Source organism: Triticum aestivum, chromosome 6D (assembly GCF_018294505.1).
Source record: "Triticum aestivum cultivar Chinese Spring chromosome 6D, IWGSC CS RefSeq v2.1, whole genome shotgun sequence".
Classification (NCBI taxonomy): Eukaryota; Viridiplantae; Streptophyta; class Magnoliopsida; order Poales; family Poaceae; genus Triticum; species Triticum aestivum.
In genome coordinates, this window is record NC_057811.1 from 65,789,113 (window position 1) to 65,805,577 (window position 16,465).

At 41.5% G+C, this 16,465-nt stretch overlaps 2 protein-coding genes across 2 annotated transcripts; both read left to right on the forward strand.

Annotated features, from left to right (window-relative positions):
- Nucleotides 1–2,543: 2,543 nt before the first annotated feature.
- Nucleotides 2,544–7,742, forward strand: LOC123141084 (uncharacterized). Its single transcript, XM_044560317.1, has 7 exons — nt 2,544–2,937; nt 3,213–3,326; nt 3,745–5,984; nt 6,097–6,417; nt 6,495–6,600; nt 6,672–7,357; nt 7,459–7,742. Exons 3-6 carry the CDS (start codon nt 3,751–3,753, stop codon nt 7,353–7,355), a joined length of 3,345 nt encoding a protein of 1,114 aa, XP_044416252.1. The 5' UTR covers nt 2,544–2,937; nt 3,213–3,326; nt 3,745–3,750; the 3' UTR covers nt 7,356–7,357; nt 7,459–7,742.
- Nucleotides 7,743–9,388: 1,646 nt separating this feature from the next.
- Nucleotides 9,389–13,842, forward strand: LOC123141085 (uncharacterized). Its single transcript, XM_044560318.1, has 14 exons — nt 9,389–10,663; nt 10,748–10,992; nt 11,084–11,286; nt 11,394–11,486; nt 11,566–11,667; nt 11,748–12,089; nt 12,156–12,224; nt 12,316–12,444; nt 12,565–12,633; nt 12,713–12,787; nt 12,868–12,948; nt 13,047–13,133; nt 13,215–13,451; nt 13,539–13,842. Exons 4-14 carry the CDS (start codon nt 11,427–11,429, stop codon nt 13,557–13,559), a joined length of 1,272 nt encoding a protein of 423 aa, XP_044416253.1. The 5' UTR covers nt 9,389–10,663; nt 10,748–10,992; nt 11,084–11,286; nt 11,394–11,426; the 3' UTR covers nt 13,560–13,842.
- The last annotated feature ends 2,623 nt before the right edge of the window (nt 13,843–16,465 follow it).

Below are 16,465 nucleotides of genomic sequence, written 5' to 3' on the forward strand. Positions count from 1 at the left end.
TGACACGTGGAACACATCTTGCACGTTCGCGAAGTTGGAAGGAAGCTCAAGTTGATAGGCGAGGTCGCCTCTTTTGCCAATGATCTTGAAAGGACCCACGTATCTAGGGGCAAGCTTCCCTTTGATACCGAAGCGACGAGTGCCTTTCATTGGAGAGACGCGGAGGTAGACATGGTCTCCAATCTCGAAAGCCAAATCACAGTGCTTGCTATCATAGTAACTCTTCTGGCGCGATTGCGCGGCTTTGAGATTATCACGGATGACTTTACACATTTCTTCAGCTTCTGTGATTAAGTCATTGCCAAGAAGTTGGCGTTCACCAGTCTCTGACCAGGTTAGAGGAGTACGGCACTTTCTGCCATAGAGAATCTCGAATGGGGCCTTGCCCGAACTTGCTTGGAAGCTGTTCTTGTAGGAGAATTCAGCATATGGAAGACAATCTTCCCATTTCATGCCAAAGGAAATGACACAAGCCCTGAGCATATCTTCAAGAATTTGATTGACTCGCTCGACTTGGCCACTAGTTTGAGGATGGAAAGCTGTGCTGAAGCGAATGTTTGTGCCCATGGCCTTCTGGAAGGAGTCCTAGAACTTAGAGGTGAAGATGCTTCCACGATCAGAAGAAATCAATTGTGGAATGCCGTGCAAGGAGACAATTCTGGAGGTGTATAGCTCTGCCAACTGAGCTGTTGTGATAGACTCTTTGATTGGAAGGAAATGAGCCACTTTAGAAAGCTTGTCGATGACAACGAAGATAACATCATTTCCGCGCTTGGACTTTTGAAATCCAGTCACGAAGTCCATTTCGATATGATCAAACTTCCATTCTGGGATAGCAAGAGGTTGAAGGAGACCAGCTGGTCATTGGTGTTCTGCTTTCACTCTTCGACAGACATCACATTCATTCATGAATTGAGCAATTTCACGCTTCATTCGAGTCCACCAATACGACTGCTTGAGGTCATGGTACATCTTCGTACTTCCAGGATGAATGGAAAGAAGAGAATTGTGCGCCTCGTTCATAATGACTTTCCTTAGATCACCTTTAGGAACCACAATCCGGTCCTCGAAGAATAAAGTGTCTCTGTCATCAATGCGATAGCACTTGTATTTGGAAAGGCCCTTGTCGATACCACGTTTCACCTTCTTCACCATGGTATCCAGGAGTTGTGCCTCACAAATTTGATCTTCCAAAGTAGGAGAGACTATGAGGTTGGCAAGAAAGCCTTGAGGAACAACTTGGAGATTCAGCTTGCGGAAAGCTTCACAAAGATCCGGTTGGAAAGGCTTGAGAATTAAGCTGTTGCAATAAGCCTTCCTGCTTAAAGCATCTGCAATGACATTGGCCTTGCCTGGAGTATATTCAATACTCGGATTGTACTCTTGAATCATTTCGACCCATCGAGTCTGCCTGAGGTTGAGGTTGGGCTGAGTGAAAATGTACTTGAGACTCTTGTGATCGGTGAATATGTCCACTTGTCTTCCCAACAAGAGATGTCTCCACGTTATTAATGCATGGACAACTGCCGCCAACTCAAGATCGTGAGTGGGGTAGTTCTTCTCATTGGGCTTCAACTGACGAGAGGTATAGGCCACAAGTTTCTTCTCTTGCATTAACACAGCACCGAGACCTTGGAGAGAAGCATCACAGAAAACTTCAAATGGCTTGGATTCGTCAGGATGAGTTAAGACAGGAGTTGTGACTAGTTTCTCTTTGAGAGTGTTGAAAGCAACATCACACTCAGGAGACCAGACATACTTCACATGCTTCTGGAGGAGGTTGGAAAGAGGCTTTGCAATCTTAGAGAAATTCTCAACGAATCTTCGGCAATAGCTTGCAAGACCAAGAAAACTGCGGAGCTGCTTGACATTCTGAGGAGGTTCCCAATTCACAATTGCGGACACCTTCTCGGGATTAACAGCGATGCCCTTGGCAGAGATGATGTGACAAGGGTAAAGAACTTCATCGAGCCAAAACTCACATTTTGAGAACTTCGCATAGAATTTATACTCTCTGAGCTTGTCGAGCACCAATCGCAAATGTTTGGCATGGTCCTTCTTATTCTTGAAGAAGACCAATATATCATCGAGATACACCAGGACGAATTCATCGGTATAGGGGTTGAAGATGAAATTCATCATCCGAGAGAATACTGGAGGAGCATTGACAAGGCCGAAAGACATGACAGTATATTCATAAGAACCAAAGCCACTACAAGGATACCCCATATAAAGCAACACATATTCTACATCGTTTTGACTATTGGTTGCAAAATTTATAGTAGATATGCATATAAGCGGTGTAACATATGCGTTGCAGACTTGTAGCTCGTGACCCTCTCATGGTGCAACGGATCTTATATGTTGTCGTGTATTGGTTGCAAATTGTATCCATTATAAGACTGTAAATAAACACAATTAAAACTAGAAAATTAATAACTAAGCACAAAAAGGAATCAATTAGACCCGCCGGTACACATAATGAATGTGGCGTTTTTTTAGGGATATGTGGCGCGAAACTCTGTGCTAACCGTGCGAGCAAAACCAAATCACGCCAAGTCCACCACCATTATTCTCTGATCTAGATTGATATTTTCCTTCAAGTCCGGATCGATCTAGGTCTACTACCACACAAATCAATCATCCAATATCCTCTCGCTGAGCGCAAAGCCTTGAAGGCGGACGGAGAGGGGAGCGGGCGGAAAGGCGGCGACGGAGTGCGGAGCAGCGGGAAGGCGGCGACGGACAGGGGAGCGGCGGCTTTGCGGACAGCACATAAAGGAGAAGCAGCAAGGCCGCGGTAGGAGGGCTAGAAGTCGTCTGCTAGCGTCCCCTGCTCCTCCGGCGGCCACTCCGCCCTGCCCGCTGCCGGCACGCTGCTCCTCCGGCCGCCCATCTTCTCCCTCACCGTATAGGACGGCGAGACTGACCTCTGAGGTAGCCCTCTCTCCTTCCCTTCTCTCATCCAGTCAACTTATTAGTGGGCACCTCGAGACATGGCCGTGGGATGTAGGGTGATTTGGTAGATGACGAAGGGGATGGATTTCAGAGCTGTACAGTACCACCTGGGCTATGTTCAGTTGTTTGGAATACCCTTGCTGTTCAGACCTGGGCTATGTTATTTGGGCACTTGTATGTCATATGTTTAGAATATTTTTTTCTTTTAGTGAATTGTTAGATCAAAGGATTCAGATTGTACAATATGGTTTCAGGTGTTTGGGACTAGCTGAACTTTGGCAGCTGCAGCTGGTGTTGTATCAAGATGAAAATTCAGTTCGTCAACAATTGAATTGGACTATTTGAACTTGCTGTCGTACGTACAAGAGGTGAAGGCTAGTTATACAATTTACTGCTTGTGATGTACTATTTGTTCACAGATTCTACCTAGCTGTACTATGTGTTCACAAATTTACTGTCATTCTGAGTTGTTGGATGTCAAGTTCACCAGTGTTAATTAGGACATAGTGTACAATCTGGTTGCCTGTAGCATGAACCAAAGATATATTCAGATGATTTCACTAGTTTTGTAGCCTAAATAACTTGCAATCATGTTTGCCTATAACCTGCAGTTTATGAACTAGAAACAAGTATACATTTCTTATATATATTGTTGAAAAATGATATAATTGTGAATTTCTGTTGTAGAACGTTAGGAACTTAAATCGTAAATCAGATATTCACAAGCTAAGCTTTTGCAATTCTTTCATGGTTACAACTGCAATAATATTTGTTATTTTTATGCAGTGTGCAATGGATTTAGAATCCACCAAATTACTATTGCGATTTCCAAGAGAAAGTACACAATACTCAGCTGGTGTAGATGAATTTCTGGAGTTTGCATATAAAGATATACCAGCTGATACAATGATCCGATGTCCATGTGAAGATTGTGTTCACACTGAAGTACTATCAAGGGATGAAGTCCGTGGCCATTTGATGTGGAATGGAATGCTTCAGAGCTATGACAAATGGGTTTTTCACGGTGAGTCTTCATCCGATCACAATGATGATCAACAACCACAACCTGAAACTGAAGGAAATGCTAATATGCATGAAATGATTATGGATTCAATTAGGAAAATATATGATGGTGATGTGCCTATGAGTGATAGTACAGATTTTTCAAATCCACTTCCAGATGGAGCAACTGAAGAAGCAGAGGCATTGTACAAATTAATTCAAGATTCAGAGAAGCCTTTGTGGCCAGGATGTGAATTGTCTCAGCTTTCCTTACTTGCGCTTTTGTTCAATACAAAATCCATGAACAAATGGTCTGATAAGTCATTTGGAGATCTACTTAATATTCTGCACATGGCTATTCCAAATGGAAAAGCTCTGCCCCAAAATTTTTACGAGGCCAAGAAGATCATATCGAAGTTTGGATTAGGATATCAGAAAATTCATGTCTGCCCAAATAACTGTCAGTTGTTCTGGAAAGAGACAGAAAATGATGATTTTTGCTCTAAATGCAAGGCTTCTAGGTGGAAAGATAAAATGCCCGAAACCAAGTTAACTAAAAAGGAAAGAAAGAGAGCTACGCCAATGAAAGTTCTGAGATACTTTCCAATCAAAGAGTGGCTGAAAAGGATATTCATGTGCAAAGAAACAGCAACTCTAGCTCGATGGCATGATGAAGGGCGCACCAAGCAGCATGGAGTGATACGGCATCCAGCAGATTCCGAGGCATGGAAGAAATTTGATGAGAAGCATGGATTTGCAGATGATTGTCGTAATATTCGGTTTGCCATAGCAACAGATGGATTTAATCCATATGGGATGCTGAGCAATAAATATAGTTGTTGGCCAGTTGTGCTAGTCATGTATAACCTGCCTCCATGGCTATGCATGAAGAAATCTTATCTTTCATTGTCTTTGATTATTCCTGGACCTAAGAGCCCTGGTGATAAGATTCATGTTTTTATGCAACCTCTTTTAGAAGATCTAAGAGATCTTTTTGTGAATGGGATGACAACCTATGATGCATCCGAACAGAAAACATTTAAACTCAGAGCGGCTGTCTTGTGGACCATAAATGACTTCCCAGCATTAGGAATGCTTGCTTCATATATGGTGCATGGAGATTATGCATGTCCACCTTGTGGTGCAAATGTATGGACCAAGCGCTTGAAGTATGGCAAGAAAGCTTGTTTTATGGGTCACCGCCGACTTTTGCCACCTGATCATGAATTTCGTAATGATGCTTCTGCTTTTGATGGAACAACTGAGAATAGAACAGAGCCTATAACCTATTATGGTCGTTCCGTATTAGATGACATAGCTGCATGTGGAGATTTTAGTACCTCAAAAACTTACAAAGGAAAAAGTAGTCTATTCACATTACCATATTGGGACAGTAATCTACTTCGACATAATCTGGATGTGATGCATATAGAGAAGAATGTGTGTGATAATATTTTTGGCACACTTCTCAATTTGGATGGGAAGTCAAAAGATAATGTACAGGCTCGTCAAGATCTTGAAGATATGAATATTAGAGGGGAGCTCCATCCACAAAAAAAACCTTCAGGCAAGTATTACTTGCCACCAGCTATCTTTACCATGTCTAAGGAAGAAAAGCAATTATTCTGCAAAGTTATTCATGGTATAAAAGTTCCTGATGGATATTGTGGAAATATATCGAAGTGTGTGAATTTTACTGAAGGAAAAATTAGTGGCCTCAAAACACATGATTGTCATGTCCTATTACATCAATTTCTGCCAATTGCTGCGAGAGGTATTCTTCCAGATGATGTTACAGCAGTATTATTTGAACTGTCATCATATTTTCGAGGCATATGTTCAAAAGTTCTTCATGTTGATGAGCTTGACTGTTTGGAAGAAAGAATCAAACTTACACTCTGCAAAATGGAGATGATATTTCCTCCTGGTTTTTTCACTGTTATGGTGCACTTAGTTGTCCATTTAGCAAGTGAATGTAAAATAGCAGGACCAGTTACATATCGGTGGATGTACTTCATAGAAAGGTAATTTATTGAATATACATTGATAACTTATTACAATCTTTCTCTCATAAATTTATTACAATCTTCTTTTTGCATATACATTTATAACTTATTGGATATATATGTGCTATAGGTATCTTGGTGAGCTAAAGTCCTTTGTTCGGAACAAAGCACGTCCAGAGGGTTCAATTGCAGAATCATTTTTATCGGATGAGTGCATGACATTTTGTTCAAGATATCTACAGGGTTTCTCCACCAAGCATAACCAACCATCAAGGAATGATGACAACCCAGAGGACTCTGGATCGTCAATATTTTCACAACAATCTATGTTGTTTCCTCCAGTAGGGAAACCATTGGGAAGACCAATGGCATACACTTTAACGGATAAGGAGGCAACACAGGCCCACAGATATGTGTTGTTCAACTGTGATGCTGTGAAGCCATATTTGGAGTAAATGTCATGCCACTACCTCTTCATTTGTTAATTAATAAGTTTTAAACTAAAATAGTGGTCTTTGTATTTTGTAGAGAACATGGGGCTTATTTGAGAAGGAAGAATCGCAAGAAGCGCATAGATGCAAGGACCTTTGAGAAGATGCAGCATGAACAATTTCCTGAATGGCTCAAGGATCATGTAAGTACAATGATTCAATTTATTTAGAATTAGAATGTAGCTTATGCACTCTATTATTGGTGTTCCTATAGGTGATGCAGTTGGAGAGGGAGAAAGGTAGTGACAACATCAGTGAGGAAATTAGATGGTTGGCCCGTGGTCCACTTGAGGTTGCAACGAAACATAGAGCATTCAATATTCAAGGATACAGATTTAGGCCGAAGCGTTACGACAAAGTAACTCAAAATAGTGGAGTTGTTGTTACAGCAAAAACGTCAAGCTACTCTTCTGCACGTGATAAAAATCCTATTCTTGGAAATGTCATGTATTTTGGTAGGATTGTGGACATAATTGAGTTAGACTATTTCCGAAAATTTTCGGTGGTGCTATTTAAATGTGAATGGGTTGATGCTACCGAAGGAAAAGGTATGCAAATAGATAAGTATGGGTGTAGACTTGTGAATTTCTCTAGTCTAACTCACACTGGTAAAAAGGCAGAGGATGAACCTTTTGTATTTGCCAATCAAGTTGACCAAGTATTCTACGTGGATGACCATCTTTATCCAGGATGGTTAATTGTTTTGAAGATGATGCCTCGAGATAATTTTGATATGGGTGAAGAATGGAATGATGTGGAAACAGAACCTTATCATGTCAGTAAATTCTTTCTGCTTTTTGATACTGCCCATCAGAAACAAAATTGGATGAGAAGGGATATAGAGGGAGAAACTGTAGATGCTCCTATAGTGTCAAGTGATGACACAGTACCTGAATAAAGGTGAGGTTCCAATGTGATTCTGTTATTTACATTCTTAGTATCATTGCTGCAACTTATGTCATTCTGGACATGAAACTTACCACTATTGCTTCTGAATGCAGGTTTGATGGATAATCAAAAAGTCACCTATCTGAATATGTGGAGCCTAGTTGAAGTGACGAATTCATTAGTGTTATTGCTATTTTTTCTTTAATGTTTATGTACTTCATAATTCAGACAAGAATATTTGTAGGTGTGACAGGCCTAAAGTGTCAATACTTGATCCCAAATATGTTGGTTCCACGAACAACATAAAGGTGTTAGATAGGCTGGTTCCATGAACTCGATCAATACATTGGTGTTGGTTGTCTTCTTTCCAATACATGATGAGTTGCAGTATCTATAAAGTGTGAGTTGCATAATGTTTTTGGTTCACAAAACAGAGTGAGAAAGAGAAAAAGAGAGAAACAGAGAGTGACCGAGGCAGAAATAATTTTCAGATGTATATTACTCCCTCATATATAGATACATCGATTTCATGTGTAGCGCGCGACCAGTAATTCTGATGCAGGTTTGGCGTGAGGCGTAGGGCCAGGTTGGAATTTCAGCAGCGCTGTTTTTTTTACAAAATTTCATACTTTATTATAATATATTAATGATATTAAAACACACATATACAATTAAGTATGCACGCTCAAATTCCCTTGAACCGGCATCAAACTTGGGGGAGGTTTGTGGGTGTCCGAACCCGTGCTAATATGCGTGGTCCCTACCATAGCGCGTACAGCGCCACTGTCGGTCTGATCAACCGATCACGCGCTTGTTTTCGCCAAGCACGCCTCCGAGCATGCACCTACCGTAGATCGAGCCACAGGTTGTCGTCGTGTCGTCTCTTTGTACCGCTGCGTCGCCGCCCCAAGGTCCTCCCGCGGGCTGCCCCGAGTCGCTACTTCGACACCGACCACCCCGACTTGACATCGACCACCGCGTTCTTTGCATCACTACTTCGACACCACTACGCCCATGACTAACCCGGCGCCTCCTTGTGCCCGCGGCTCCATGGCGACTTCCTCGATAGCGGCCACCCCAACTCGACATCGACCACGGCGTTCTTCGCATGGCTACCTCGACCACGGCTACACCACCCTACGCTCACGACTATCTCGACAAACGGCACAAAGGGCTACCGCCTTGCTCGAGCAATCTCGTCAGTTTCCACTCGAGCCACGACTTCCGTGATGCATCGACCGTTATGACTGTGGGGTGGATGTCCGTCGGTTTATCTTCCACGAGGCTCAAGCAATAAATATCAATTCCACCAATCTCCCTCTACCCTTCTGACAGTAGGATCTCCAAGATGGTCCCACTGCTGCCATTTGCCGCCCTGTCGGTGCCCGCTCGCCGTGAAGTAGGAGCCATACCTGGCGCTCACGAACGCACGCAGGTGAATTGTGCATTACCTTCGACACGGCGGCTGGAAACCGAGAACGTCGCCGCAGTGTCCTGGCAGTGGGAAAATCAGTTGACCGGCACAACACGCAACAACGTGTCGTGCTCGAGATGTCAGACGTCTCGCCGGACTGGGTCCTCACAAACGCCGTGCTGGTGGAGGCCTATGCGCCGCCTCGAGGAGAGGGGCGGGCGGAACGGGGCAACGTTTGCGGCCGACACTGGCCTGTGGGCGACGGGGGAGGAAGCTGAGGGGTTACACCGACGCGGCAGGTTGGCTAATCATCCCGTTTTGACTAATAGAAAACATTATTAGTTCACCTATTTTGCATTGAATTTGTACAAACATAAAAGAAGCACGTTGTGTTTGGCACAAATATATGTGCAAGCGCCTGTCAAGGGCCAAATGATAATAAAAAATATTATAATTTTTTCGCTTCAAATTTGTAGTCCGTTGTTCTTTTTCTTTTTTTGATTTCGCACCAATTTTTCTGTTTCCCTCTATTCTCTCCCGCCAAGAGCCACTAATTCTAGTCAGAAGGAAATAAGTACGCGCGCTTCATTAACATCAGCTCTCGCGAGGAGGTAACTACGCCACCAAAATCGGAAACCTCCTCCCCCCTCCCCCATATCAACGCAGTTCCCTTCCTTGTCTTGTACGAAGGATCCCTTCTTGAGCAGATCGATCGTGGCCTGCCCTCCCTCCTGAGTCTCATAGCTCGCCCTGCCGATTCCACCATTGAGGCTGAGGGCACCAGAGGCGTGTCTTGTTCAACATCTGGGCGGTAAGCAGATCAATTCCCACACCTGATTCATAGAAACATAAGGTAAATTCTGGTATGACTTGAAGATTTTGCCTCCTCCCCCCCTTCTTGGTTCAGATCTGTCCCTTCTATCCTTTCTAATTACTCTTCTCTTGAGTTAATTCGATAGTGCACACCAACTGTTTGATAGTTGTCCTCTGTTATTGGTTTAGAATTTTGGGGAGCCTTCAGATAGAGTTGGTTGCTTCTGGTAACTATTGGGGTGTCAGGTGCGGACGCGTGCAATATTTCAATCTTGTTCTGCACCATTATTACCTTGGTGACTTCAATCTCTTCATAGACTTTTCTTTATGGAACTCCAATTCTGAATATCATGTTCTTGTTGGGTAGTATAGTTGGGTTAGTTCTTATGAGTATCAGACCATGATCTGCGGCCCCCAATAATTTGAATGTTGATTTTTTATGAATACCAGAACATGATGTGCAGCAGCACAATTAATAGTCCAGTCTGGAAACGACACACTTGTTCTGAAAATAAATGTTAGTGACTTGAGAATAACATATCATCAGCCTAGCTATATTGGTTGTGCATGAACCAAACCTCCTTAACAGAAAAGAGAATGAACGTGGGTGTCCTTGATCTTCTCATCCTCTTACTATCCGTGGATAGTGTTATACCTGAACATGTGTGCCCCCTCCCCCTAGCAAACACCAACTTAAGCACCATATACCACATCAAGTACAATGTGGTCTGACTTATTTTGTTGATTGCAGGGGTAGTAATTACTTGATAATATGATTGTTTGAGCTGAAATCTGAATTAATCGTCTTCACATCTATTGGGATGACTGTCATAAGGTCGAGCAGGACCACAAAATATTGTCTTTTGCAAAAATTATTTAAACTTTTGGTCATTTTAATGTTGCAGCAGATATGTCACGGACAAGAATTAACGTTGTTGAATCTAATGAAGAATATATGATGGAAGAACAGATCGAACATCATAATTCTGCTGCAAAAGATGTCGAATCATCCGATGTCCATGAAAGAACTACTAATGATGAAGAAGGCTTCACAGATTGTGATGACGCTAGAGTGGATGAAAACGAAGATGGTAAGTTTGATTCTCATTACTTACCATTTGCAATATATGATTATTCTTCACTGTAACATATAATTCATGGTTCTATATATTCAGCTGAAAATGCAGAAACAAAAGAGCGTAAGAAGAGGAAGCTGAAATACATTTGGAACCTTCCAAAAGGGAAAAGGATAATGGTTCGCTAGAATGAGATAGATCAGCCAATTGGAAAAGAGGCTAAACATCTTGGGGATTTTCTTGGCTCAGTTGCAAGGAATGGATCATTGTGTTGCTTGAGCTACAAGGACTGGAGAATGCTAAAAACTAAAACAAATGTAAAGGCTATACTAGATCAAGTGAAGGTAAAATTTAATCCATTGAATATCCTTTACTAGCTTGTTCTATGTTGCCTTACATTACACTCACCCTATTTATGTTGTAATTGTTTTGTAGATGAGGTTCCTTTACCCTCCTCACATGGAAAAATATATATTGAAGGTAATTGGAGATAGATGGAGGCAACATAAGTCCGATCTGAAAGCAATGTATTTTGAAGAGAAAAAAGCACCGAAGCCAATTACAATAATAAACCAAAATCCGTGACTCCGGATCAGTGGAGATCTCTAGTTAATCATTGGACAACCCAGAAAGCGAAGGTACTTAAAAGAATTCCATTTTCAACTTTCCTTGTTGGTCTTTATATATTTCTGTGTAGATACGATGAAAGATCTGCACATAATTGCTTTGATTTATTCTTTGGTAGGGGATTAGTGCTACAAATAGAAATAATTGTTCAATGAGGAAGTCTACACATACTAGTGGGACAAAAAGTTTCCCTCGTAAGAGGGAAGAAATGGTAAAGTATACTAACTTCATGCATTGCTCTTCCATTCATGTTTTCTAATGTAATTCATGTTTACATTACATATCAACAGAAAGATGCAGATCCTGAAAAGAAGTACCCTCATAGGGCTCACTTGTTCATGCACACGCACAAGCCAAAAACTTGCAAGAACAAAATCATTAATGCTCATGTGGTACATTTACAACTCTCAACCATTCGTATTTGAATTTGATATTATATATATTCTTATATTCGCATTGTTCCTGTATTTAGGAAGAGTTGAAAGATATTATGGACAAGAACCCTGAATTAGCAGATAACAGCGGTGGAAAGACTGCATGGAAAGGAGATGCGTTGAACAAATTATTAGGGGATGACAAGCCTGGCCATGTACATGGTTTGGGACTAGTTCCAAACCCAAAAAAACTTTTTGATGTTTCCACTTCACGTGTATTCCAGAATACACATTTTACTTCGGTGGAGGATACACCAAATGAAGATATGCTAGCTTTTAGAGTTGAAATGGAAAAACTATATCAAGTAAATAAAAATCAGGATGCTAAAGTTATGGAACTAGACGAGAAGCTGAGAAGAATGGAAAGACAACCAAATCAGGTAAATTTCTAACAAATGTAAGCTTCATTTATTTTGTGGACTAACCTTTCCGTATTCCTATCATAGGAAATTTCAGATCCCATGGCTACAATTGGGCTTGAACCTTCGGTTGATGGACACAACTCAAACAGAAAAGTTTGTATCTTGTCAAAGTACACAATAAAATTCCTCAAATTTGACTCCAGAAATTATTTCTCATTTGATATGTATGTTATGCTATTTGTAGAGAGTGCTTGCTCCTCCGGTTGATGGACTCCAACTTGTTAAAAAACGATCAAATAATTTACAGAACAAGCCAAGTGGATCAAACAATGCAAATTTGCAACCATCAAACAAGAATTCTGTTTCAGATAAGGTTTGTCTACTTAAATACTCTTTACAACCTGTCATTGCTGAGTTTTAAGTTGTTGTGCTTGCACTTTTTGCAATTGCATATAAAATACCCAAAACTTGATGTGTGATCATTTTATCCTAGAACAAAGAAACTATGGTTCATAATGGTGGCAGTGCACGACAACTAGAAAAATGCTCTACTACACACAAGGTATCAACATAGTCCCATATACTAAGTTGTGATCAAACTATAGTGCTCCCATGTTTATGTCTTTACTTGTTGCTATCAGAATGTTGTCCAGAACCAAGAAACTCCTCATAATTTCAGTGCTCAGCAAGGGGAAATAAATTCTGCTACACATAAGGTATATTCCGTTACCATATACAATATGTTCAAAATATATTGCTCCGATGGTTATGTATGTACTGGTCGTCTTGCTATCAGAATGTTGTTCAGAACAAAGAAACTTCTCTTGAGAATGTTAGTGCATGTCAGGGAGATAAAAATTCTGCTGCAAACAAACGGGTATCTTTTCAAAATCACATACACATTTCTGTTCAAACTATAATGCTAGCTTGTTTATTTGTTTATGACTTCTTCTTTGCTATGATACTGTTGTCCAGACCAAAAAAACAACAAAAGGTGCCAATGCAAGCAGTAAGAGTGCTCAAAGTGGTTCGCTGAGCTGGTTGGGTGCCAGTGAATTACCTGTAAGAGTGCTCATTCATTTCAGATGTTCCTTTGTTTTCTTTCTATTTTTCTCATATGGTTACTTTGATTTTCTCTAACAGGCAGGAACTAAAGTATTCTTGAAGAGCCTGAAAAACCATAACAAGGATGTAGCTCTTGCTACAATTGTAAGTTGTGATCCAAACTTTAAACTTGATGGTGATGAAATTAGGAATGAATTCTGGGCGGTGCATGTTGATATGGCACTTGTGAAAACTGAAAATTTGGTACGGAGTCGCAAAAACTGCACTACTCTCGGCAATGCAGAAAAAACAAAGATTGCATGGCCCTCAACCTTTGTACGTGACTAATATCTTGCCTCTATTACTACTTGCATCATGTCAATGCATTGTGTGTTAACAGTTCATTTTTTTTCTTGTTTGTAGATTCAAAAGATAAATGGATGAGTATATGGGTGGGTGGCAAGTGTACTGCAATGATGATGTTGATATTCTGCTTCATGATGGCGACGATGATGGATGCTTTCAGTTTTAGTTATGTTCTCGGGATGATGTTCCTGTTGGATGTTGTTCCTCGATTAAGTTTTAGTTAAGTTGTTGGGAAGTTGAATGCTTTAGTTTAAGTTTCACTGTCAAGAAAGTAGTTAGATTATGCATCACGTTTGGATGATGTTTCTCTTGTAATATCCACTATTGTAATCCAACAATTTTATCTCATATATGATATATGATTTCTTCCTGTTGTCAGTATATTCTCTTGTTTTTCCTTCACTTCAAATACACAATTACATGGAGCATTGATTACATAATAATAATAATAATAATAATAATAATAATAATAATAATAATAATAATAATAATAATAATAATAATAATCACACTAAATTTGTGCCAACACTTGAAGCGTTGGAAATTCTTCGTTGCCAAGTAATGGGATTTTGATTCTTGTACATTAACCACCAACATATAAAACTGTTGTAGAAGTCCCGTTTATCTGTTGTAGTCTTGCAACGGTTTCTTTTACCAACGGCAATATAAGCGTTGCATTATGCGCTAGCAACACTGGATAAGGCAACGCATCTTAAACCGTTGGTAAAGACACTAACAACGCATATATGGGCTTTTAGATACGGAAAAAAGCGTTGTTATAGCGGGGGTCTTGTTGTAGTGAGCTTGTTCTGAATGCTGTCTTAGGAATATCTTCTTCACGAATGCGAATTTGATGATAACCCATACGAAGGTCAAGCTTGGAGAATACTTTAGCCCCTTTGAGTTGCTCGAATAGCTCATTGATGTTGGGAAGTGGATACTTGTTCTTGATTGTCTTCTTGTTCAATGGACGGTAGTCGACACAAAGTCGGTCCGTGCCATCCTTCTTCTAGACAAAAAGAACACCACAACCCCATGGAGAAGAACTCGGTCTGATCAAACCCAGACGCTCTTGTTCATCGAGTTGTTTCTTCAACTCCTTCAGCTCCTTGGGTCCAAGCTTGTATGAACGCTTGCAAACGGGTTCAGTGCCTGGCTCAAGATCGATAACGAACTCAACTGGCCGGTGAGGAGGCATACCCGGAACCTCTTCTGGAAAAACATCTTGGTACTCACAAACGACTGGAATCTGAGAGATGGCATTCAATTCGCCCTTCTCATTGAGAGAAAACAACCGAATGGTTTCATCACGAGTGGTATAAATGATAACATCCTCAGAAGAGTGTGTCAATTGAATTTCCCTGGCAGCACAATCAAGTTGAGCCTTGTGCTTAGAAAGCCAGTCCATCCCGAGAATAAGATCAATATCCGAGTCACCAAGAACAATTGGTTTGGCCAGAAATTTATAGTCGCCCATCTTGATTACGGAATCCCGAACGAATGCTCGAGAAGTCAGTTGTCGAGCCGGAGAAACAATAGACAGAGGACTCGGCAATACTTCAGTAACCAGATCATGCATAGACACAAAAGGTCTAGAAATGAAAGAATGCGATGCACCAGTATCAAAAAGAACTTTTGCAGGAATATCATTAACAGGAAGATTACCCATTATCACATCAGTAGATTCCTCCGCTTGAGCTGCATTCATCATGTTCACCTTAGCAGACTTTGGATTATGCTTGACCACTACATTGATGGAAGATCTGACAGGAGGAGGAGGCGGAAGACGCCTTTGGTTGAAGCACTTGTTAGCATAGTGACCTTTCTGCTGACACTTGTTGCAAGTCACCTCTGAGAGTGGACGATGATAAGGAGCATTGGACTTTGGAGCTTGATTCTGAGACTTGTTCTGATAGCCAGAGTTGGAAGAGTGGGAAGATCCATGGCCACCTTTGTTCTTCTGCTGGTAAGGCTGACGAAACGGAGGAGGAGGAGGCAACCAGAACTTCTGTTGCTTAGCTGCCACAAGTGAGGAAGAAGAAGACTGAACTGCGTCCCTGACTCTCTTCTTAGAAGCCTCACACTTGAGCTGAGCAGCCTCTTGCTTCAGTGCCATGTTATAGAATTGATCAAACTGAGTAGGCTCAACAAGAACGAGAGCTAACTGCAGATCCTCTCTAAGGCCACCTCTGAAGTGATAGATCATGCTCTTTTCATCAGGAACGTCTTGTTTAGCGAAGCGAGCAAGTTTCTGAAATTGGATGTTGAATTGATACACAGACATGTTGCCTTGCTTGAGATTGCGGAACTCCTCACGCTTGCTCTCAACAACACTTTGTGGAATGTGGTGCGCTTTGAAGTCCCGACAGAAGTCAGTCCAAGTGATCACACGACCTCCTCTGGAATCTTTGTATTGTTGATACCAATCAGCAGCTTGGTCCTTGAGCTGAAAAGAAGCAAACTTGACATAGTCCTCAGGCCTGACATTGCTACATTCAAAATGCTTGTTGATGTCCACGAGCCAATCATCGGCATCCGTGGCCTCGGCACGGTAGCTGAAAGACTTGGGCTGATTTGCGAGAAACTGGTTGAGGGTAGCGAAGTGAGGCTGACTGTTGCCTTGACCTTGATTTCCTTGATTGCCTTGCCCTTGGGTGCGTTCTTGCAAGAGTTGCAGAATCATCTGAGCATTGGCGTTGGTGGCTGCCATGATAGCATGCCATGCCTCCGGAGGCGGAGGTGGTGGCGGAGGGTTCGCCTGACTCCCTTCATTGCGATCCGGATTCTGACGCGTTGGCGGAGCCATCCTGAAGAGGGTGACATCCATTAGCATCTTGATAGACAAATAGACAAGTAGAATCAACGGATAGAAATTGCAACATATAGTCTTCACAATAAACATTCGAACGAGGATGAACGAATGAATTCCATAGTAAATCATCGCACTTCCATAAATTGAGAAGCCATTTAAAAAAAGGTATGGG